General features: G+C 38.3%; 4 protein-coding genes across 8 annotated transcripts; 3 read left to right on the top strand and 1 right to left on the bottom strand.

Annotated features, from left to right (window-relative positions):
• Window positions 1–1,640: 1,640 nt before the first annotated feature.
• On the bottom strand, window positions 1,641–6,002 carry LOC113145322 (eukaryotic translation initiation factor 4E type 3-like). Its single transcript, XM_026331904.2, has 7 exons — window positions 5,594–6,002; window positions 4,714–4,786; window positions 4,196–4,290; window positions 4,047–4,107; window positions 3,891–3,957; window positions 3,589–3,744; window positions 1,641–3,476 (listed from the first exon to the last, which is right to left on the bottom strand). Exons 1-7 carry the CDS (start codon window positions 5,881–5,883, stop codon window positions 3,430–3,432), a joined length of 789 nt encoding a protein of 262 aa, XP_026187689.1. The 5' UTR covers window positions 5,884–6,002; the 3' UTR covers window positions 1,641–3,429.
• LOC113145321 (serine/threonine-protein phosphatase 4 regulatory subunit 2-A-like) lies at window positions 5,897–15,988 on the top strand. Of its 3 annotated transcripts, none has more exons than XM_026331903.1 (9): window positions 5,897–6,012; window positions 7,780–7,861; window positions 8,061–8,231; window positions 13,226–13,319; window positions 13,419–13,456; window positions 13,593–13,667; window positions 13,871–14,020; window positions 14,264–14,556; window positions 14,772–15,988. In XM_026331903.1, coding segments are annotated over exons 2-9 (1,122 nt in total). In that variant the 5' UTR covers window positions 5,897–6,012; window positions 7,780–7,859; the 3' UTR covers window positions 15,071–15,988. The 3 variants fall into 3 exon arrangements, with proteins under 3 accessions (XP_026187688.1, XP_026187687.1, XP_026187686.1); XM_026331902.2 differs by lacking the exon at window positions 5,897–6,012 and adding an exon at window positions 6,077–6,274 and having other exon boundaries at window positions 14,267–14,556; XM_026331901.2 differs by lacking the exon at window positions 5,897–6,012 and adding an exon at window positions 6,077–6,274.
• A 79-nt stretch (window positions 15,989–16,067) lies between these two features.
• Window positions 16,068–19,937, top strand: guca1b (guanylate cyclase activator 1B). Its single transcript, XM_026331905.1, has 4 exons — window positions 16,068–18,233; window positions 18,808–18,957; window positions 19,109–19,223; window positions 19,476–19,937. The coding sequence occupies exons 1-4, from the start codon at window positions 18,030–18,032 to the stop codon at window positions 19,598–19,600; spliced, it is 594 nt and encodes a 197-aa protein (XP_026187690.1). The 5' UTR covers window positions 16,068–18,029; the 3' UTR covers window positions 19,601–19,937.
• A 780-nt stretch (window positions 19,938–20,717) lies between these two features.
• Window positions 20,718–22,700, top strand: oard1 (O-acyl-ADP-ribose deacylase 1). Of its 3 annotated transcripts, none has more exons than XM_026332229.1 (6): window positions 20,718–20,824; window positions 20,936–21,011; window positions 21,165–21,330; window positions 22,055–22,113; window positions 22,198–22,301; window positions 22,429–22,700. In XM_026332229.1, the coding sequence occupies exons 2-6, from the start codon at window positions 21,000–21,002 to the stop codon at window positions 22,574–22,576; spliced, it is 489 nt and encodes a 162-aa protein (XP_026188014.1). In that variant the 5' UTR covers window positions 20,718–20,824; window positions 20,936–20,999; the 3' UTR covers window positions 22,577–22,700. The 3 variants fall into 3 exon arrangements, with proteins under 3 accessions (XP_026188014.1, XP_026188013.1, XP_026188015.1); XM_026332228.1 differs by having other exon boundaries at window positions 22,189–22,301; XM_026332230.1 differs by lacking the exon at window positions 20,936–21,011 and having other exon boundaries at window positions 20,724–20,824; window positions 22,189–22,301.
• Window positions 22,701–22,799: the final 99 nt, after the last annotated feature.

Here is a 22,799-nt window from a genome sequence, read left to right as displayed (position 1 = left end):
TTGACGCTAAAACCAATATTCATTCAATGAGTGTCAATGCGCATTAAAATGAGCGTTTACTCACAGAATTACGTCCGGGCGGACAATCTTTGACTCGGGGTGGTGCCTGAACAAGAGCCCTCGGAGCAGTGGCTTCCTTGGTACCGAGCTAGCCACAAGTTGCTAACAGAGGGCGTGGCTTATGTAAAAGTAAACAATGGTGACGTCATGTTCACACGCGGGACTGTTTCAGATAGTCTCGAAATTTGTGTTATGTAAAGAAATTTGCTGTTATGAATGCTTATAAAAGGAAGGTGTTAATATTCTTCACTTCTTCATCTTTAAAATGATTTGAATAAAGAAATTTATACAGCGTTAGATAGATAGATAGATAGATAGATAGATAGATAGATAGATAGATAGATAGATAGATAGATAGATAGATAGATAGATAATGAAAGTCTACATACAGTGTTAGCAGATACTGTGTGCAGTATCAGTTCAGTGCATCATGGAAAATCACAAATCTCTTGCACCTGATTATCTGATAATAATGTAACACATTTCTGAAAGTCCGGACATTTACTCCCTCCAAATGGAATTGATGGGCTGTTGAATTATTCTCCTTTCACACGATCTGTTAGTTTCTTTTTTTAAAATGTTTTCTTGTACTTTGTATTTTCTGACACAGCCCATCAAACTAAAGTTTGCAGCATACAGGTATGCTTCTCCTTCTTCTTCACATTTTCACAGGGATGTCACATCTTCCTGCATTACCAACTGTGAAAAAAGACAGTTGATCCACATTTTGTGCAATCTAGATTTACATCCATACAACCACCCTATTCAGTACAGTACGAAGGTGTGGTAACATTGGCCTAGAGGCTGATCAGACAAGCACAGCCACGGTGAAGTGGTGTTACACATGATGATGCTCACTGCAAAAATTACTAATCTTCACGTATATTCATTACAACATACAAATAAGAACAAAAACACAATCAAGTGGAAATGAAATCCTTGTGCCTTTCCAAATATCGTCAAATTGTAAAATATTTTAATGTCCGGGCTTTGATGCTCCCACAAGAGGGAGACATTTTCCTTTCTGGTTATTTTTCCTGCTACTTCTGAAGCAAATGTGCTTTATTAATCCCTAAATAAAATCTACACTGGTACAACAGCCACATCCCAAAAATCACAAAAACAAATGAAGTATGTATAATACACCTGAATGCCAAAAAATTGACAATAATAGAAAAAAGTAGAGAATAGTTAGGACTGAAGACTGGAAGTGAAACACAAGATCATAATTTTCTAAAATGCATTGAATGCTGTGCACACATTGCCCCATGGTATACTCTACATTAGTAGTTCAACTTAAATAATGCTTTATGTTGTACAATAAGGCGCAGGATTATCCTTGGATATTAACTGTCTGTTGAATTTATGTGGGCTACACACAGGACCTTTGAAAAAATTAAGATTTAAAGAAAGCTGCTATTTGCATTGATGAAATTCAGGCTTTCGACAGTCTGTTTAAAAGTCCTTCATGGAATCTAACAGCACCTACACCACCTAGTCCAATCCAATATGCTCATATTATTCAATGCAGTATTGATACTGCATATTTACTTTAGAAGTATTACAAACAGCGGAAGGCATAGGTTTAGGTGATTTTATTTTTCAAACACATGTAAAATAGAGCAACATGACTATATACATGCTCAACACAAAAGCCTGTAACATCCTAAACTGCTGGTAAACACAAGGCACCATCCAAGATCAACAATCAATTACAAGGTCTGAGATCTGAAGTGAGTGGTCAGCTATGTAGGTATACAGTATTGGTTTTCTTTTCATACAATATGTGCTTTAACAATATTACACGAACAACAGAACAATACAGAAAAATAGCAAATATCAGTGAATCCAAGCTACATATCACTTACATATCACTTACATAACACTTACATATCAGATGTGATTGGTAATTCATAGCAGCAGCAGTCTTTCTGTGGGTTTCAATGGATTCTCCTTGCTCTGCAGTTTACTTTAAATGTCTTAGTATTATTGTAGTAGTGTTCAAGAAAATTTGCTGTGCTTTATACAGCCTCAAATAATCTTACCCGCTCATACATCATTATATATAAAAACAGAAAAGGCGCCTTTGGTAAAATGTATCATCAATTCATCTTCCTAAATTTAATTTATTATTTTCAGTAGTACAAATAAACCCTATTTTTAATAAGCCCATAGGAAAAACATTTAAAGCTATGGGTTTGAGAGCTACTTGAGAGTTATTTGTACAAATACTTTAAAATTGTCTTTTTTGTGCCTCTATAACAGATTTGTGTCATTTGTTTTTTGTTCATTTTCCTGGGGAATATATTATCTACTTTACAAAGGCCAAGTTTCACAAATTTCATATCAATAGGTCACGTCAGTACATAAACACAATTTCAACACACCTCAGAAGTAAAATCAGAAAAAATGAAATGCACATTAAAATAAAGAGCAGTTTTACACTCCATCAGAATAAGGTAACACAAAACCAAAGTCTCACTGGTCTCCCTTGGTATTGCGAAGCCCTATAATCCTGGAGGGACGATCTGATGTCTTACACAGAGTAAGAAACAAAGTGCTTGGTTTAGGACAAATGCTTAAACAAAAAGAGAACACTGCAAATTTGTCTCAAATTCCACAGAACAGAAATAATTGCATATATTTCTCAGCATCTACTCATTACGGTGTATACTGAGGCTGTTTAATTGTAACAAGAACATTTCCCTTTCACAATTTTCATAAAAAATAAAAAAAAATAAAAAAAGAATGTGCAATTTCTGCTTATACTAGCATTGCAGCATACTAAATATCTGTTCTCCAGTATAGGCAACCGTATTTTGGCTGTAACATACAAAACAGAGATAAGAGCTGACTAGAAAAGCCTTGTAATGTATTGTTAAGATAAAGGTTTATTTATGGAACTAGGTCTCCTCTTAGATCCAAAAATGAGATTTCATTCAAAGACCTGGCTTTGTCTAGTGTTCAGGGCACTCAACAAAATATGCTACAATACATCTAAAAAAAATCTGACTGTACATGATCTGCTGTTTTGGTTAGGTTTTTGCAAAATCCTTCAGTATAAAACATACAAACACTGCAATAGTAAAGTCAAACTAAAATGTTTTTTTTTTTCCATTTAGCTAAAATAAAAGTATTTTGGATATCCTTATGAATGACAGTAGTGCCCAGAATATGGCAAATTCCATCAAGTGAGTTTCATAATATATGGGCTATTTTTTTGAGGTAATTTAGATGATACATTAAGAAACTATGAACTCACCTACTCCAAAAGTCTGCCCAAATATTATGGTCCTAAAATGGTCACAAAAAAAAAAACAAACAAACAAAAAAAATGGATATCACATTGGTTCTGATGTGCAAAATGTGCTAATGTCTTGAGCGACCTCCTTCAAAGGCATGGTGTTCTTCATGTGCTAAAATATAAGCAGACAGAACAATTTCATATATTACTTTATGTTGTCACACCTAACATGATTTAAAAAAAAAAAAACAGTATCCCTGTCAATACACAAAGAAAATACTCACGTTTATAAAACACTGCTTTAAAGGGTATCTGCGGAAGAAGCTCATAGATCTTTCCTAAGATGTTTGACTCATTAGCACAAGAAGCATTTCCATTCCAGACCTGAACAACATCTTCTCTGTCTCTCACACTGACACTGACACCGACCACTTCATCCTCTGCAAGAACAGCAGCAGACTGATTATGCATTTTAGACTTACAGTATCATATACATATTACAGGAATGTCATTTTAATAAATAAAACAATTTTTTTCTGAGTCCTAAAGCCACTAAATTTTCACATAGCTCAAGCAACACACATACCTGAGGCACAATAATCACTGAACTGTTCTCCAATAGTAGCCAATAGCAACTCAATCCACACAGCAGACTGTAAGACAAATTTGTTAAAATGTAAATAATTAATAAGAAAACGCATTATAACACATGATAAATTCTTATATGGACTGTGGGACTTACAGTGCATTCTTTGGGCACTTTCATTTTCCAAACACCCCCTTTTGCATTGCTTTCTTCTTCCCTGTATTCAAAGCAGCAGGAACCATAACGTGAGAAACAGTTTCAAGTATCATGTGCACACAGAAACGTCATCTTGTGTTTAAACCCACCATAGTGGTTTCCTTTCTCCCCTCATCAGATGATAGCTACATCTCAGCGGTAAGCTGGACACGCTGGGTATGTTGTTGTAAACTCTCCAAAAATTCTACTCCAGTGCAGAGGTGAAAAGAAGAAACAGGCTATTTTATTCAACCACATACAGGCACAAGGTTTACAGACAGTTAGGCTTGTTAATATTTCACAGTTCTAGTTAGGGACTGGTACTTGAGCTGTATAACATCCTGCCATAACCACTATGACATATTACAAATAAACTGGCATGCATTAGGTCATTAGTATTATACAGATTAACATACTGATTAACAAACTTGTCTTATCACATGGTCAGGAGTACTCTATTGTGTCTTGGTGGGTTACATCATACAATGGTATAATGCCCATAATGCCACATATTATGCTGGCATGAACTGGCAGACCATTGGGGAAAAAAAAACCAAACAACAACAACAAAAAAAACAAACAAAAAAAACTAACTAACAATGAAGTTCAGCACTGTAAAACAACTTACCTGGACAGTCTCTACAGTGTAGATTTTCTTCAGGTTTGACTCACATTCGGCAGCTGTTGTTCCTGGTAGTGATCTGACATAAATCAGATATAGACATACAATTAAACTGCATATATTTTATTTGCTTCTTTCAAAGAAAGATGTGATCTTGTAAAGAGCTCAGGTCTGAGATAAATTTTTTCACTTGTTACATTCCTCAGACATGTCTCAGAGAGCTGCCCTCTCAGCAGACAGGCTGGAGGAGGGATCAGATGACCAGTAAGCCAGTAAAGAGTAAACAACACTGACCCCATTTGAGCACAGCTCTTTCTGATTTCTACATGCTCTGGATGTCAACACTTGTGCAACTCAGCGTCACTTCTATTAAACTCTGTCGTGATTACTTAAAAAGTTTGACTGGGAACTTTGCGTAATAGCAATAGACAATCTGAGCTACACAAGTAAGAGTGGCAACAGACACATGAGTAGTGACCCAAGTGCTCCAAAATATACTGAGTAATGACTGAGGATGAACTCAAAGTGACCTTGTCTGAAATCAAATCATGGTGTTGTTTCTAGACAGTTAACCATAATTACACCCTTTGTTTATTTAAAGAAGCACCAAGTAGAGGACTTGTGTATGTAGGTCAGAGAGACAACAAGTTGGCAGAAAGGCTGCACCAGCGCCATTAGCGAGCACTTTTTCTATCTGTGATTAAGGCAGATAATTCCTGATTCACGGTTAAATACACTTATAACATGACTGACTGAAAGAAGGCCTGATAAATTCCTCATATCATTTCTTTGTTCTCATTAAAAGGTCCGCAACAAAGAGTTCGGGCCACTTGTCCCTGACAAAAATATAAAAACGGACGAAAAGATGAGCTAAGCAGAGTTTTACCTGTCAAGCCAGAAGGTCCACGGAGAATGAAAAGGCAGGAGGTCGTTGTCTCTGGTAGAAATGCCTCCCAAATCTCTGTCCCTGATGTGAATGTTGTGCTCCATCAGACCCGGGCTGGATGACGTGCTCAGCTGTAGAGCAGCTACTGGAACTGCCATTGTTGGGTTATCTCTGACTTGGTTACAAAACACAAGACCACTTGTACTAACGTTTCCTCCGGGACTGGTGTCCCTTAACATATATGTATAGGTTGGGTAGGTCAAATTAACCCTGATCAGCTGCTGACTCATTGGTGGGTCCACCGGTTACGCCGTCACAACAAAAAAACGATGACGCCCGCCGACTGCCTGCGACACCTACAGTTCGCCGGAGCTCTCCAGAAGTTTCTGTCACCAGGTCTGCCCGGACTTTAACTTTAGGTGAAAATATTTAAAACCTGCGAACTGCATTTCACCCCTGCAGACTTATTATGTTGCCTCGATGGGACTGAAATGCTTTGTTGATGCCAAGTTTCACTGGAACACATCTTCCGCAAACGCAAATACGTCATAGAAGACATGCGCAGTCTGCACTGGTAACAGCTTTGTTGGTTTGCTACCTGCTACTGCTAACTAGCAAGTGTTTCCTGCCTGTAACTGCACACAGCTATGGACGTCGACGCGTTATTGGAAGCGTTTCAAGGCAATTCTTTCATTATTTCACATACGTGACTAATTATTAGCGTAGGGCCTTTATATTTGTTTGACGCCCTCAGTAAAATCTGTTATGTTTGCTAACTACGTTACGCATGTTACCGTAACTTACCGTTAGCTTACGAAATCGACTAGTGTTTACACTCAGAGACATCGACCTCATTTTGTGCTGGTGTAGCTAGTGTTTAATGTTATTCTCTGCGCGAAGGAAGCTGGTCATTGTTTACACTTCTGAGCCACTGATTAGCTTACCGATACTGATGCGGTTATGTAAACAGCTAGCTGGGTAACGTCATAGCATCCATGCTAACTGACTAACTTTACAAGAACTTTCTATGTAACTGACTGAAATTGGTCTTTGACAAAGTCTCGAAAGGACATAAAAAGCTCTGAATTCAATTATATCGTCATATATACTGTGAAGCGATTCAAATCTTAAACGTAATTACAAAGGTACTGAATGTTTTCTTGTGTTTGTATCTGACTGCGGGCTGTCGGGGGGACATCTGTCTATCTAATGTTATACTCTGAAAGTGGAAGAGTGCAAGTTCTTTTGTCAGTCGATGGTCAGTCCGTTTTACTGAGTTTCATCTATGAGACATGTGGCTGCAACCAAAGATTAGTCAATTCTGCTCCAGTAGTCAAGTCAAATTAGTCGTCCAGTATATCAAAACATTTTGAGGTCAATCCTAAAGCTCAAAGGTTATGGCTTTCAAATGTCTTGTTTTGTTTACTAAAGAAATCCAAGTATTTTCATTTCACTAAAATGTGAAATCAGATGGAGTTGTAGATAAAGAGTTGTAGGAATCAGACAGGTTTCACTTTTGAGAAGCTGAAAGCAGCTGAATTTTGACATATTTACCTAAAAATTGACTCAAGATTATTATTATTACAGAACAGCTGATTATTCCTGTCACTCAGCTAGGATTGAATGAGGAGTCATTGCAGCTCTACACTGCTCTTAGTTGAGTATCTTTAGGAAAAACTTTTTTTATTCATCAGCTTTTTGTTGTACCTGGTCCCAGTCATGTTATGTGAATAGCTACATTAGGATTTATTGCCATGAACAGCTTGGAAGAACAGATGAGAATGTGGCATGTGAACTGATGTTCTTGGCCAATAACTGTAGGCCGTGTTGCTGTTCTTCGATGTGGTATAAAAAAAGTCTTTAATTTGATGAGAGACTCTGGTGTGCTGACTTTTAAGATTTTACATTTAACTCGTGGTTTCCGATTAAGCATATTTCATTTGACACAGCTGATAAATGACAGCTTACAGTTATTTAATCATTGCCAATGGTCAGTTAATTGGGGTTTAACATTTTTATTTAATTATTAAAAGACTGCATTATTTTCTAATGGTTAAATGCTTTTGCATTATGTTGAAGGTTAATGCAGGTACAAATATTTGTTTTGTTAGGTTGGGGTCACACCTGTCCTATTGATATTTTTACCAATAAATAATTTTGTCTGTTTTTTGTGTGGGCCTGCACAGATTTTGAGAAAAAAGGGAAGAAAGAGACCTGCCCCATACTAGAACAGTTCCTGTGTCATGTTGCCAAGACAGGGCAGCCAATGTGAGTAATAACTGGAGGCCAACACACAGTGAAAATAGTCTAAAACGCATAAAACCTCTGCAAATGTTCACACCTAGGATTGCTGACATCAGTTTTCCTGACAGTGAAATTTTCTTGTCACTCTTTGGTTTGGTCTAGGACTCAATTATTTTTTTTTTTTAGACATACTAACTTTTCAGGCATTTCCAATATCCTCCAGGATCCCATGGTCACAGTTCAAAACATACTTCATGTTTAAATTGGAAAAAGTCATGGATGATTTCCAAGCTTCAACACCAGAACAGAGAGGGTCACATAATCCCAATGTAGAGTATGTCCCCTTTGAAGAGATGAAGAAGAGGATCTTAAAAATCGTGGATGGTTACAGTGGGTGAGTAAAGTTCATGAGTTACATGAATCCATCAATGTCTGTGCCTGTGTTATGAGTGTGCTTTTAAATCAAAACCCAAATTCAAATTAGCCATAAATAAAATCTGACCTTTTCTGTGCTGCAATATTTTTTTCATTTCTATTTGCCAGAATTGTGTTTTTGCTGGAGTTTAAATTAGATTAGACAACACTTTATTGACCTGGTGTTACAGCAGTGTTACAGCAGTGAGCACAAAAAAAAAAAACAACCAAAAAAAAAACCCAATAAAAATAGTAAAACAGACAATGGATAAAATAATAATTCTATAAATGTACATGTGCATAAGATTAAAATAGATGAGTCAGTCAGATATCAGTGTCAGATAAACATGAATACAGAGAACAACAATGACAGATTGACAGTTCTGGAGTCTAATGGCAACATGTTCAAAGCACCCGCGTTAACTCCCTAACAACGCAGGTGTAGCAGGTTCTCAGAGCACTCAGGGTAGGTGGGAGTGGGTGTTGATGATGTCTGAGTTTGAGCCTCATTCTCTCATCCCCATCCACTGAGTCCAGAGAGCAGCCAAGAAGACACCTGGAATTTCCATCAGTTTCTCTTGTCTCTTTATCTGCTAATGTGTTACCATAGTTCCAGCAGACCACTGCATTACAAATGGCTGATGCCAGAGTCTTAAACGAGTTGTACAGTAGTGTACTGTACACTCCAAAGGGTATTCAGGAAGTATCGCAGACTGTGTCCTCTGTCCAGGCCAGTTTATTCTTTAGGTATACACCCAGGTATTTTTGTCTGCACAGTCTTCATGTTCACTCCCTGGATGTTCACTGATTTTGTCTGGGCATGTTTATTCCTGTGAAATTTCAACACCACCTCCTTGGTCTTGTTCTTCTTGAGCTGGAGGCCATTGCACAAAGTCCTCGATCATAGATCTGTATTCATTCTCATCTCTCGGTGATGCACCACACAATAGCTAGTCATCAGTGTGACTGTGACTCTTCATCAGGGTTGTTGAAATTATAGACATGTGAGTGGGTTGAGGTTGAGGGGATGACTGAGCTGAACTGGAAGCATTAGGAGCTGCAGGGAACGCTGAATGTGAGTGATGTCTGAGTTTTAGAGTCAAGAGTCAAATCTGTTGAACATATTGAGCTTGTTGGTTCACTCAGTGCCCCCCTGAGGCTGCCTGGTACTGGGTGGTTTGAATCCAGAGGTGTTTCTCATGTCATCTCATGTTAACTGAGAAACACAGCACCTTCCTGGTGTTTACAACGATCTCCACACAGAAGTTGATTTTGCCTATAATGCAAGATGTGAGGCAATCGGTGTCCTCTCCACAGAGCATGTCCCAGTCTCTTGTTTTATAACAGTCTCTCAGGGCTTCCACACACCCTTCAGGCCTTTTCCTTACTATTCTCATAGTCACTCATTCTTTCTGTATGACAGGCTTGTAAACAGGCAAGAGGTGGACTAAGTTATGGTCTGATTTTCCAAGGGAAGGGAGGTTGAGGAGTTCTATTCAATTTCAATTCAATTCAATTCAATTTTATTTGTATAGCGCCAAATCACAATACAAATCATCTCAAGGCACTTTACAAAAACTAAAACTAAAAACCCAACAATTCCCTTATGAGCAAGCACTTGGCGACAGTGGAGAGGAAAAAACTCCCTTTAACGGAAGAAAAAAACCTCCAGCAGAACCGGGCTCAGTTTGGGCGGCCATCTGCCTCGACCGGTTGGGGTGAGTGGATAGAGCAGAGAGAAAAGAACAGCAACAATAAACAACAAATAGACACTGCAAGTTGGTGGGGCCAGTAACTGCACATCAGCGATAAACAGCTCCAGGACCAGGGACACCTGCAGAAGGTACAGAGAGAGAGAGAGAGAGAGAGGGAGGGAGAGAGCACAAACTAGGGGAGAGAGAGAGCACAAGGTTAGTAACATTCAATGGTGGAATATACATGAGGTGGGAGAGAAGGGGGGGGGGGGGGGGGGTAGGGTAGGGGAGCTCAGTGCACCAATGGTCCTCGGGCAGTCTAGGCCTATAGCAGCATAACTAACTAAGGGATGGTTCAGGGTTGCCTGAAGCCAGCCCTAACTATATGCTTTGTCAAAGAGGAAGGTTTTAAGTCTAGCCTTAAAAGTACAGAGAGTGTCTGCCTCCTGAACCCAGGCTGAGAGCTGGTTCCACAGGAGAGGAGCTTGATAGCTAAAGGCTCTGCCTCCCATTCTGCTTTTGAGAACTCTGGGAACCACAAGTAGGCCTGCACTCTGAGAGCGAAGTGGTCTATTGGGATAATATGGTACTATGAGGTCTTTAAGGTATGAAGGAGCTTGATTATGAAGGGATTTGTATGTGAGAAGAAGGATTTTAAATTCTATTCTATATTTTACAGGGAGCCAATGAAGAGAAGCCAATATAGGAGAAATATGATCTCTCTTGCTAGTTCCTGTCAGGACTCTGGCTGCGGCATTCTGGATTAATTGGAGGCTTTTTATTAAGATATTAGGACATCCAGATAGTAATGAGTTACAGTAATCTAGCCTTGAGGAAACAAACGCATGGACTAGTTTTTCTGCATCATTTTGAGACAGGATGTTCCTAATTTTGGAAATGTTGCGCAGGTGAAAGAATGCAGTTCTAGAAATTTGTTTTATGTGTGAGTTAAAGGACATGTCCTGGTCAAAAATAACTCCAAGGTTTTTTACAGTAGTGCTGGAGGCCAGGGCTATGCCATCTAGAGTAGCTATAATTTTAGAAAAGTTATTTCTGAGATTTTTAGGCCCAAATATAATGACTTCTGTTTTCTCCGAGTTTAAAAGTAAAAAGTTACTGGTCATCCAAGCCTTTATGTCAGTTAGACAGGCTTGAAGTCTGGTTAACTGGTTTGTGTTAACAGGTTTAATAGATAGATATAACTGAGTGTCATCCGCATAGCAGTGGTAATTAATAGAGTGCTTCCTAATGACATATCCTAAAGGAAGCATGTACAGGGTGAACAGAATCGGTCCTAGCACAGAACCTTGTGGAACTCCATAACTAACTTTTGTTCGTGTGGAAGGTTCATCATGGACATGAACAAACTGGAATCTGTCCGATAAATAGGATTGGAACCACTTTAACGCTTTTCCTCTGATACCAATCACATGCTCCAGTCTCTGTAATAAGATGTTGTGGTCAATGGTGTCGAATGCTGCACTAAGGTCTAGGAGGACAAGTATCGAAACAAGTCCATTATCTGAGGCTAAGAGAAGATCGTTGGTAACTTTCAACAGTGCTGTTTCTGTACTATGATGTGCTCTAAATCCTGATTGGAAATCTTCAAATAGTTCATTCCTGTGTAAGTGGTCTGATAGCTGCTTAGCAACAGCTTTTTCTAGGATTTTAGAAATAAATGGCAGGTTGGATATTGGTCTGTAATTAGCCAAGACACCTGGATCAAGACTAGGCTTTTTGAGTAAAGGTTTGATTACTGCAGTCTTAAAGGCCTGTGGTACGTAGCCTGATACTAGAGATAAATTTACCAAGTCCAATAAAGATGAGTTCATTAATGGCAGGGTGCCTTTAAGCAGTCTAGTCGGGATGGGGTCCAAGAGACACGTTGATGATTTCGATGAAGCAACTACTGATGTAAATTCAGAGAGATCTATAGGAGAGAAGCAGTCTAAACATAACTGAGGTCCTACAGATGATTCAAGAGCTACTGTAGTAAAAGATTCATTTATTGCAGGTATAGGAAGCATCTGCTGAATTTTATCTCTAATAGTAACATGCATTTATTACATTTGTGTAACAGAGGTCCAAGATTGAATTATATTCCATTTTCCACACTGATTGAAGGTTGGCAGAGTGGAATTCAGGGGTGTATGGCTGAAGTCTCCAGGGATGGATATTAGAGCCAAGCGGTGCAGTGTTTGTAGATTGGCTGTGACAGTGCGAATGATGTCAAAAATGGAGTGTGTTTCAGCACAAGAGGGAGCATATGCTTATGATTAGGATAACGTGTGAAAACTCTCTGGGAAGGTCGTAGAGTCTCAGGCTAATGAGACAGTTATTAGAAAATTATTAGATGATAGTAATACCTTATTTGTCATCATAAAAAATTACATATAATGTGAAATACTGGAAGATAGTAAAAACTGTAAAAAAACAGCAAATAGAGAGTGGCTGTAATTGGCTGCCATCCCAGAGACCCATCCATCTAGGTGTCAATGTGTGATCCCTGTGTCACTGTAGGTTCTCCTGACAACCGAAATAGACACTGTGCTCACAGTTAATTGGCTGTAATTTGTGCTTTCAGGCCAGCTCAGTCGCTCTCTCTCTCTCTCTCTCTCTGTCTCTTTCTTTCTTTCTTTCTCTCTCTTTCTCCCTCTCTCTCTCAGCCCAGCAGCTCATTGTCACTGTCAGCAGGTCGCTCTCACTCATTGTCACCCTGTCAGTCCTGCTGTCATCCCCCTCTGTGTTCTTGTGGTTCTCTCTACTAAATAGGCAGGGGATAATCAACACATTAGTCCCAGCTGTGCCATAACTTCACACACACACACACACACACATGCATGCACGCATGCAAATTACCATATACAGCCACCTGCCTCACCTCTCCTATCTCTCAGATGGTTCCCTCTCCACCCATTGTATTTGTGGAATGCATTCAGAGCTTTCCTTAGTTGCTGAAACGCTTGATTTTCAAATTACTGCAATGATTTGAAAATGAAGATTAGCTCATCCACACTGCATTCAACAATTACATTAACCATGTGGAAGCAACAGAACAATTAGGAAACAGCTGCTATTTTGTCAGCCAGATGTCAACTGTGTAAAGGTATTATAGGATTAAGGATTTTATTGGCAAACTATCATTAATAATGATTTCTTTCAAAGCTTGTGGCAAGATCTATACAGGTTGTTACGTTCGTTTTTTTTTCTCATTCATCTCCAGCACAGTTTGTAGTTAATTCTAAATCTTTCCAAATATATTTCTCGATAACCTTCCCAGAATCCCATTTACCATCCAGCGTCTGTGTGAGCTGCTTACTGATCCAAAGCGAAACTACACAGGAACAGACAAGTTTCTCAGGGGTCTGGAGAAGGTGAATGCCTCTGTATTTATGACCATTGCTTTAAACATGCTTTCCACAGCTTAAAATTAATTCTAATGTACTGTATATATTATTGTCTGTATATTTCAGAATGTAATGGTGGTCAGCTGTGTGTACCCCATGTCAGAGTAAGTACACATTAAAGCTACTAAGCTTTTGCTCTCCTTGTTCTTATAGATGTAGTATCTTCTTCCCTTGAATTTGCTTATTTATTCACACTTTCAGAGTTACAGTTGTTTTTGTGCCTTTCTACTTCTTTCAAAGGAAAAATGGGGCATCCAGTGTAAACAGAATGAATGGAGTGATGTTTCCTGGTAACTCTTCTCTATATTCAGACAGGTGAGAGCAACATACTTCCACAAATTGAAATTGCCTCATATACAGCCAATGGAAAGTTGAATTAATTTTGAGCATAATCGCCAAAAACTCATTTGTAAGGTCCAAGATGACTTGTCAGCCACTTCGGTCTTAGTAGTTGCTTATTAGACACTTTGCGATTTTTATTTATGTGTCTTTATTTATTTTTTATTTTTTTCCCCCAGTCGAAATTTAAATGGGCCAGGCATACCAAAACTGCTCAGCAGACCAAAGTTGTCACTGTCGACTTCACTTTCGACCAACGGGCTCCCTGAATGTCCAGTCAGCAAAGAGCCAGTGCCAACCACAGAGGAGGTTGAGGAACACCACATCAGGTCATTAAAATGAATATGGTACAAATGTGGCATTATGGACATGTTCTACAACAACAGCTTAACTGTACGGTTTTAGGGTGAAATAAAAAAAGCAGGGTGTTTAGTGTCTTGAGTGTTTTGACTCAGTATTTTCTGTTTAAAAGATAGACATCCTCTGTAAGCAAAATCTTCTCAGGACTTTAAAAGTACAGTAAACAAGTATACAGTTTAAAGAACTATTTCCCTGCATTTCTGCTATTATAGCAGTGACTCTTCACTATCTGGAGATGAAATGATGCCACACAGTGGGATAAAGAACAAACACCCGGAGGAGGAGGAGGAGGAGGAGGGGGATTCTGATGCTGACAAGCAAGAAGTCAAGAGGCTCAAGTTTGATGGAAAGGAAGAGGATCAAACAGAAAGTGAGCAGAAGGAGTCATCGTGTCACAAAGGGTCAGAGAGATGGTCAGAAATGCCGGCGTCTTCGAAAGACACATGTGGTCAAGAGTACAAAAGTGGAACATCTTGTGGCACACCGACTCTTTCAGAGGATCATGGTAAGTGTAAAGTCATCCTCGCTTAGGCTGATGTATATGCATATTTTTCAAAATTTAAAATGTACATATTCTGAGATGTTATCCTCATGCAGAACACAAATGTTTCAGTTCACACATCCAGCTTCAAATGCCTCTAAATAAAGATAGACTTGGACTGATTAGTTAACTGTTTTTAAAAATGTTAGCAGTAAGACATTGTCCGCTTTGCTCCCCAGAGCCCAGCAGCACACAGAGAGACACTACTGAAAGGGAAGAAGACTCATCTGAGCCGGTGGATGTCCACAGTCTGACTGATGGGAGCACTTCGGACCAAGCTGAACAATCTGATCCATCGGAGAAGAGCATAAGTTTTGAGCGGGACAATGAGGACAGCAGCAACAGTGATGGAGAGGACCTACCCAGTGAGAAGCTTGTCCCCTCTTCTTCTTGTAGTTCAGCTGGCCTTTTATTAGAGGGTGATGCTCACAATTCAAACAGCACAGATACTGCAATAGAGCCTAAGGAACATGACTAACTTGAAGCCTAGCCTACGAACTGACTTTTTTACACTGTATGATACCACACCAAGGGTATATATGTAGCACTATGGACCTGTAGTCTTGAAGATCAGGAGTGATGTGGACCTTGAGATTCCTCACAGACGGATCTTTTTGTCCTGCTCAGTTTTGACTACCCAAGGCCCTATATCATCTGGTCTTTAAACTGGAAGGAAATAGTTTAAAGAAGATTATGGAGACTCCACTTTTTTCACTGTTGACTAAAAGTTTTCTAATCTCTTTTCTTGATTTTTATATATGAACATTATAAGTTTATCTTGATAAGTGATGCTTACATTCATTTCTTAAATCATTACTCGTTTGGCATGTCTTTAAAAAAATACATTTGACAGTTTGCATTTGTTTTGGCATAGGCATAGTTGTTTTGATGAATGTGTGTCTCTACAGGTCAATGAGGACACCTGCCATTACGAATGCAAAGTAACACTTCACACGTTTGCTTTTCTCTGAAGCACATACAGTATAATGTATTTCCTATTAACATTTTATTGCACTTGTTAGCTTTGGCCCTTTGAAGGTTGTGGAAAATGTCATAATTGTGCTTTTTCCCTGTATGAAGCCAATATTAACACACAATATTGTCAGTGGTAACCAGGTTGGTTAGATAGAATATTGTTTTGGCTTAAGGGTAATCATTTTCTGCATCAAACCTTGCCAATAGAACACAAGGTACTTTTACTTTTTCTGTATGTCACACCTTAGTTGTACAACTGTCCCTTTTGATAGCTAGTATTTTTACCGTACGTATCTATAAATCAGTTTTGTAGACTTGTAATACATGTCCACTCCCTTCATAAAACTGATAATCGCTGGAAATTGAATGCTTGAGCTTGTATCATAGTATTCATGGAAAGCAATAAATGCTAGAATTTAAAGTGCAACGTCTTCCGTTAGTAAGTAGTAGTATTAAGGGAATTCTTTTGAACTGTATATCTAGTTACAGTGTCTTTTATATCTGCAGAACAATATAAGCTCAATGAATTCTGGAAACTCATTTAGCCACACTCAAAATGTGACAAATATCTAAGTCTCTCTCTCTGTCTCTCTCTCTCTCTCTCTCTCTGAACTGGTGTGTGGAACATCAGAATCAGATGTGTCATCAGGTTTATTGTGACTTGATGCTGAATGTAACCAATATTTTTAACTAACAACTTATCAAATCACAGTGTGATTAGTAATGTTGCTATGTAAAAGAGGTCACTTGTACAAAGAATCGCCACATGCTACAAAAAACGTTTTCTCCGAAAACTGACTAGACACAATCTGCTTGGCACCAGGACGCAAGACACATTAGGCAACTAGGTGCAGGACACATTAAGCAACTAGGTGCAGAACACACACTGCAGCATTTAGCCACTAAAGAGCCTGATGTTTCCCTCAGGAGTCCATAGACAGTACAGACCAAAAACTGACCTCAGAGAGAGGTGGTTATCATGTGGTTAAAACATGTCTCCAAATGAATGCTAATGTTGCTTTGTTACAAATTCCCTATGTCAATTTGAAAGGTGATATGTCAGTGTTTGGTTCCAACATGTTTTGGGTTCACAACTTGTTCTGTTCTTGTGTAAGAGTAGAAGGTGTGAGTCATTTTAATCCAGTGACTCCTCAGATGGCCTTGAAACTCCTAAGATAAGATTATCACTATCTCTGTTGTCAGCAGATATCGAGGGCCAGGAAGGTATTGGGTCCAGCTAAGCCTTCACCTGTAAACAATGGCAAAGTCATCACTAACAGCGACACTGTTATTCTAATGAAAACATTTATTTTCAAATTATCACTAACTTTTCCACTTGCTGTTATCAGAACAATACCTAAGACTTAGAAAATGTTTCTCCCATTTATTAAAAACATCCTGCCCTCTCAACACTTAAGGGGTAATTTAATGGAGATCATTGGTAAATTCAGTAATAATGCCATATATTATTACAGGCTTCAGACTGAAGCAGGCAGGTTAGCCATAAATAACCTGACACATGAAGGTCAGAGCTTTGAGATAACTACATATTTAGCCTGTGTGAACCATCAGACTGATCAGGAGCTTAGAATAGCTGGAAAGATTATTTTAAGGAACAATTTAGCATTTCACTTCCTTAAAATAGGAGGACACATTTTTTTCTTTAAAACTGAAGCAACAGAGTCTTATCATATCTTGATTTTTAATAGCTAGAGTTGGTGATGAAGATCCCTCATCTCAAAATGCACACTCCTGCGTAGGATTACATGGAAACACTATGTTTATTTTGTTAATTATATATTATGCTTTATGCTGTGTTAAGAAATAGTGTGCTTGACCTCATATCTCAAGCTTAAGGTTTGTGTTGTTTTTGTATGGTCATTATTTAAACAGATACTTCCCATTCAGTACTATCATATGATATATCTGAGTCCTCAAGTCACCTTAGCATGTTTTACCTAGTTGAAGGCATGCAAATGTTCATTCATATTGTCATTAACAAATATTTATGCCATAGGTATTTGAAACGTCTTATAATGGGGTGTTTATACATTGCAGACATACAGTAGACATACTTTTCTATTTTTGGAATAGATAGAAGCTGGGGCATGAGGAAATCCTTTTATTATCTCTCTGTGCTCTAATTGATTTTGACAAGGGTCTATTTCTAATCCCTTATCATGTGATCCATAACAGTCGGTGTCTCATCCCCTCATTTTTAGAGAGGACTTGCCACAAAACAGTTGATTAACAATTCAGCTCAAATAGATTTTCAGAACAACTGTAGTCCTTTTTGCAATTAATGGTGCAGCGGTTGGCTCAGTAAGAGAGGACAAACTGAGGAAGATTTATGGATTGTGTAATACAGAGGGAAGCTTAAAAAGAGTTCATCAATCCAAACTGTTTAATGTAAAGTAAGAATTAGTTTCAATATTTAGGGTGTTGGAGAAATTATCTCCACAATGGGTCAACACCTGAGTGAAGATAATGACCCAGACAAGGAAATCGATGTGGCAGAGCTTCAGGAATGGTACAAAAAATTTGTTACAGAATGTCCAAGTGGAACTCTCTTCATGCACGAGTTCAAGAGCTTTTTTGGTGTTACCAATAACAAGGAGGCTGCAGATTACATTGAAAACATGTTTAGAGCCTTTGACAAGAATGGCGTAAGTACAAACCTATAGTAGAAACCTTGTGCATAGTCATTTGTCTTATTGTAGTATCGGCATTACCCTTGCCACAGTAAAATTTTAAATTTGTTGACTATATCCATTTGTAGAAGTTTATCCCATTATTGAAGAGCTTAACAGATTAGTTGATTGTCAATTGTGTTGATTAATCAAACATTAAATGGTAATAATTTTGATAGCTGATTAATTGTATAAGTCATTCTCATAAAAAAAATATCAGAAATGTACAAGCTCAAGCATCTGAAGTGTAAATATTTGCTGGTTCTCTTAATCTTCCATGAAAATAAACTGAATGTCTTATTTGAATTTCAGATATAAGAAGCCATTTGAATAAGTTGGACCCTAGGATATTATATAATTACAATGATTATCTCACCTAACTATTTCCTGGCAGTTAATAGACCAAACCATATAAAATACTAACAGTGAAAATAATGGTTAGTTGTAACCTTACATTTTGATTGTAAATTGTGAATTCTGTCTAGTATTTAAATGCAACACAGACATCACAAATTGCATAGCATTTTAACTCTTTCTTTTCATATTACAGGACAACACTATTGATTTTCTGGAGTATGTGGCAGCGTTGAACTTAGTCCTGAGGGGTAAATTGGAACATAAGCTTAAATGGACATTCAAAATGTATGATAAAGACGGAAGTGGATGCATTGACAAAACAGAGCTTCTTGAAATTGTAGAGGTAATATTTGGTATTTTCCATTAACTGTATGTACTACACTATTGATCTTTGAAGCTTTCAAAACACTTTAAAGGATATTTCAAGTTAAAGCCATGGGCTTCAATAAATTGTAATCGTCATTCAATGTAACATACTTTCCTGTCACTCTCAGTCTATTTATCGACTGAAGAAAGCCTGCCATGGAGAGCTGGATGAAGAATGCAATCGGCTGACCCCAGACCAAGTGGTTGACCGGATATTCGAGCTGGTTGATGAAAATGGAGATGGTGAGTGTTTAGAAGAGTTTTCTGACAGCTTAAAATGCTTCACAGATGATTTAAAAGGACAGTGTCAGGTTGCCCTAATGGCTCTCTGGGTGTTAATGCCCAAGGTTCCCTGAGCATTGTTGCTTGTGTATATTGAAAGGAAAATTGGATATTAGCTGTACAATGGCTCTCTTCCTATCAGTGTTATGAATCCAGGAATGGAGGAATTTACAGTGAAATAAGCCCAGAGAATAACTGTCCCTCTTCACTTAGGAGAGCTCTCTCTGGATGAATTCATCGATGGTGCACGCAGGGACAAGTGGGTGATGAAGATGCTGCAGATGGATGTCAACCCAGCAGACTGGATCAACGAGCAAAGACGCAGCACTGACTTCTAATGCTATAACATGAACTGTCAGCTTGTCACATACACACATTCATGTGTGATCAATCATGCTGCAATTGCGTATCTACTGCAGTTATATGTATAACAGAAAACTGGGCATTAGTAGTTTGCATCAGTTGCTTATAGTATTATAGGTCTATTTGTGTATTGTTTATGTGATCTTTGTAGATGCTACACTGATAAATCACTTACTGTATTTTCACTTTAGTTTTGTGTCATAAAATGAGCATATAAGTTATTCAAGAAACATAAAGTTGTGCTCATAATTTCCCATGCCCCTGGAACAATTTGAGAACCATTTTGGTAAATAAAACTGAACAGAACAAAATCCTGACAACCGCAATTACCAAAGATACTAGCTTTCTTTATAAAGAAAAGTTCCCTGCATGATCAATTATAGCTCTTAAAAATGGCCAATATTTCTCAAATTGCACCATGTAAATATATGAGCACAACTGTACCCACAGTCCACCCTAGAGAAGTGTTTTGACTTATTTAGGATGATAAGACCTCTTCTCGGGACTTTGTGGGTGTGTATATTATTTTATTTTATTGTTATTTTCACCAGTCGGGACAGGATCATTTCTACCTTTATATATACATTTCTACCTTTGTTAATGCACTCAGTGTTATGGCCTCATACTCATTGCCATCATAGCACTGCCCAATATGAGCCTGCATAGAAATCGAATAAACCAGAAAAAATATAAAAAACAGTAAAAGTTTGCAAGGTATTTAAACACAGTAAAAAAATTTCTCAGTTTTTATCTAGTTTGTGGTAGGTTTCAGTTATTTCTGTCTATTTTGGTGTGGATGCGTGGATATTATTCTCAAAGCTTCCTTTTTTTATTGAACAGATGACATGAGCAATAAACAAAGCTATAGGTTATGACAAAAATAACACATCACAATAATATTACAGTATTACTTCATAAATATTGAATAAAGTATCTTGTTTTTCATTGTTTGATCCAATTTTAAAGAACTGTAAACTGTAGTTTGTCTAAAATCAAAACAAAGCTAGCTCAGTTATGAGATCATCCTGGCTAAACGTGGCGTGTACCATTTCCAGTAATTCGGGACAGGAGGACGAAGGGTGTCACGTCTCGCGAGAACACAGACAGATCTCGTGACTGCTTCCTGTTCTGCTACAAACTGAGAGCATTTTAAAAGACCCTTTAATTAGCAATAAAACTGCACCTGCAGTCAACTGCTGGTAAGTGATACGAGCTGTTTTCTTGTGCGATAAACTGATTTGCACATTGTGTAGCAGAAGCTGAATGCCGACAACCTTGCGTTGGTTTGTTGTGTTTTTCCGACTCTGCAGAACAAATTATCGTTAACTCACTGCATATTGTTGTCAATGTGTGAACCTGAGAAACCTTCCGGCAATGACGGATAAGGTAAAGCTTACACACTTTGAGCTCTCTGCTTAGTCTGTATGTGCGTTACAGCATGTGTCTGTGTTATGGTTTCGCTTCTCAAGTCACCAGTGTTTACTCAGTTGGGCTCATTCTGCTTCATGTCGTTGTGTAATGCTGCCCCCTCCTGGTCAGCCTGCAGAAAACAGCTTTCGACTGAACTATGTCACTGGGGACCTGTTCTCCTGCCCTGAGGACGAGGCTCTGGCCCACTGCATCAGTGAGGACTGCCGCATGGGGGCAGGCATAGCAGTGCAGTTCAAGCAGAAGTTCAGAAGGGTAGCGGAGCTAAAAGGGCAAAGTGAGTTAGCCCTTTCATTACAAATTCAATTTCCTACTATTTGCCCTTTTCCTCTTCATGCCGCTGGAAAAGAAAAAACATCTTATTCTACACTGTTTGATAGTATTGCAGTACTGTGTGAATATTTTTGAGCACTTCAGATGTTTGTTTGCTAGGCAGTATCATCAGGGGGAGATCTGATCAGCCTCAAACTTATTATGTAGCACACAATGACCCCAGTCATCAACCAGTGCCATTAAGAACTATATATTATGACAAGAACAAGTAGCAGATCCCTGAAGTCTGGGATTCAATGAAAGAGACAGAGACAGCTTAAATGCTTTGGTTTTCACGATGCTGGGAACAACCTGCCTGAAAGTACCTCTAAAGGGTGGTCAAACCAAATATTGATTTAATTTTAAGTGATTAAAATGTGTTAATTGTATTATTTTGAAAACATCCTACATCTAGCACCTAAAAACCTTTCCTCATGACTGTTTACATTCTGTATGAATTGGGTATATTTATCTTTCCACTGTCAACGCTGACATATTTGAACTTTGAAATCTTTAGGATGTCCAGTACAACCCAAAATAAAAATCTGTGGATTAGAACACAGTTTTTCTGTCCGCTATATTAATAAATCATGACCGATTTAGCAGCAGGGCTGTGAGGTTTAAGGGGTTTTATAAAACATTATGTTTTATCGTATTCTGATGGACACATCTTTTTTCTGTCCAAACAGAAAAGAAAATGGGACAGTGTGCTGTACTGGATTCTGACGGACGGTTTGTCTACTATCTGGTAAAGATGCAACATATAATTAAAATTGTATAGGATACATATGTACAAAAATAGACAGATAATTTTTATTTGCAGATAACAAAGGAAAAGGCAAGCCAGAAACCCACCTACCACAGCCTGACACTCAGCCTGGAGGACATGAAATCACATTGTGTAGAGAACGGAGTAACAAGAATTTCAATGCCTCGGTTTGTGCCATTTCCAGTCATTTAGTAAAACATTATATTTAATTGGTCAGCTCATTCATTCTAAAAGCTTGGTGTCAGTTCTGTTACTGCTGCAGTTAAACTGTAGGTGTTTTCCTCTTGCTAACAGTATCGGCTGTGGTCTGGATCGACTGAAGTGGGCAAGAGTGTCTGAAATACTGGAACAGGTCTTCAATAACACAAACATCTCCATCACAGTCTACAGCCTTCCTGAGAAAGCAGAGACCACAGTGATGAAGGAAAGCATACGCAGATGATTAATATTTCTAATATTTATCTGTATTATTATTTCTGTTTGTGGGCCTGATGATGATTGTTCAGTCAGAAAATATGTTATTGGTTACATGAAAATAAATATATATTTTTGCCCATTAAATTCAACCACAGCCTCATGAACGTCTACAAATAGATGACATATGGGATATAATTCTACAAGTGTCTAAATAGTGTCTGTCATACATCACTTCTGCACTTACCAGT

The sequence above is a fragment of the Mastacembelus armatus genome, chromosome 7 (genome assembly GCF_900324485.2).
Source record: "Mastacembelus armatus chromosome 7, fMasArm1.2, whole genome shotgun sequence".
Lineage (NCBI taxonomy): Eukaryota > Metazoa > Chordata > Actinopteri > Synbranchiformes > Mastacembelidae > Mastacembelus > Mastacembelus armatus.
The sequence above is the reverse complement of the archived record's forward strand: the minus strand, read 5'-3'. Positions and strand labels throughout refer to the sequence as shown.

Bases quoted from the DNA above. Each gene is read 5' to 3' on its own strand.
- oard1 (XM_026332228.1), top strand. The intron at 21,331-22,054 runs GTGAGTTAGCCC...CTGTCCAAACAG, and splicing joins AGCGGAGCTAAAAGGGCAAA to AAAAGAAAATGGGACAGTGT. The intron at 22,302-22,428 runs GTTTGTGCCATT...TCTTGCTAACAG, and splicing joins ACAAGAATTTCAATGCCTCG to TATCGGCTGTGGTCTGGATC.
- LOC113145322 (XM_026331904.2), bottom strand. From the start codon at position 5,883: ATGAGTCAGCAGCTGATCAGGGTTAATTTGACCTACCCAACCTATACA. The intron at 4,108-4,195 runs GTGGGTTTAAAC...CTTTGAATACAG, and splicing joins GGAGAAAGGAAACCACTATG to GGAAGAAGAAAGCAATGCAA. The intron at 3,958-4,046 runs GTAAGTCCCACA...TTTGTCTTACAG, and splicing joins AAGTGCCCAAAGAATGCACT to TCTGCTGTGTGGATTGAGTT.
- LOC113145321 (XM_026331901.2), top strand. From the start codon at position 6,241: ATGGACGTCGACGCGTTATTGGAAGCGTTTCAAG. The intron at 8,232-13,225 runs GTGAGTAAAGTT...TAACCTTCCCAG, and splicing joins ATCGTGGATGGTTACAGTGG to AATCCCATTTACCATCCAGC. The intron at 14,557-14,771 runs GTAAGTGTAAAG...TTTGCTCCCCAG, and splicing joins GACTCTTTCAGAGGATCATG to AGCCCAGCAGCACACAGAGA.
- guca1b (XM_026331905.1), top strand. From the start codon at position 18,030: ATGGGTCAACACCTGAGTGAAGATAATGACCCAGACAAGGAAATCGAT. The intron at 18,234-18,807 runs GTAAGTACAAAC...TTCATATTACAG, and splicing joins GAGCCTTTGACAAGAATGGC to GACAACACTATTGATTTTCT. The intron at 19,224-19,475 runs GTGAGTGTTTAG...CTCTTCACTTAG, and splicing joins GGTTGATGAAAATGGAGATG to GAGAGCTCTCTCTGGATGAA.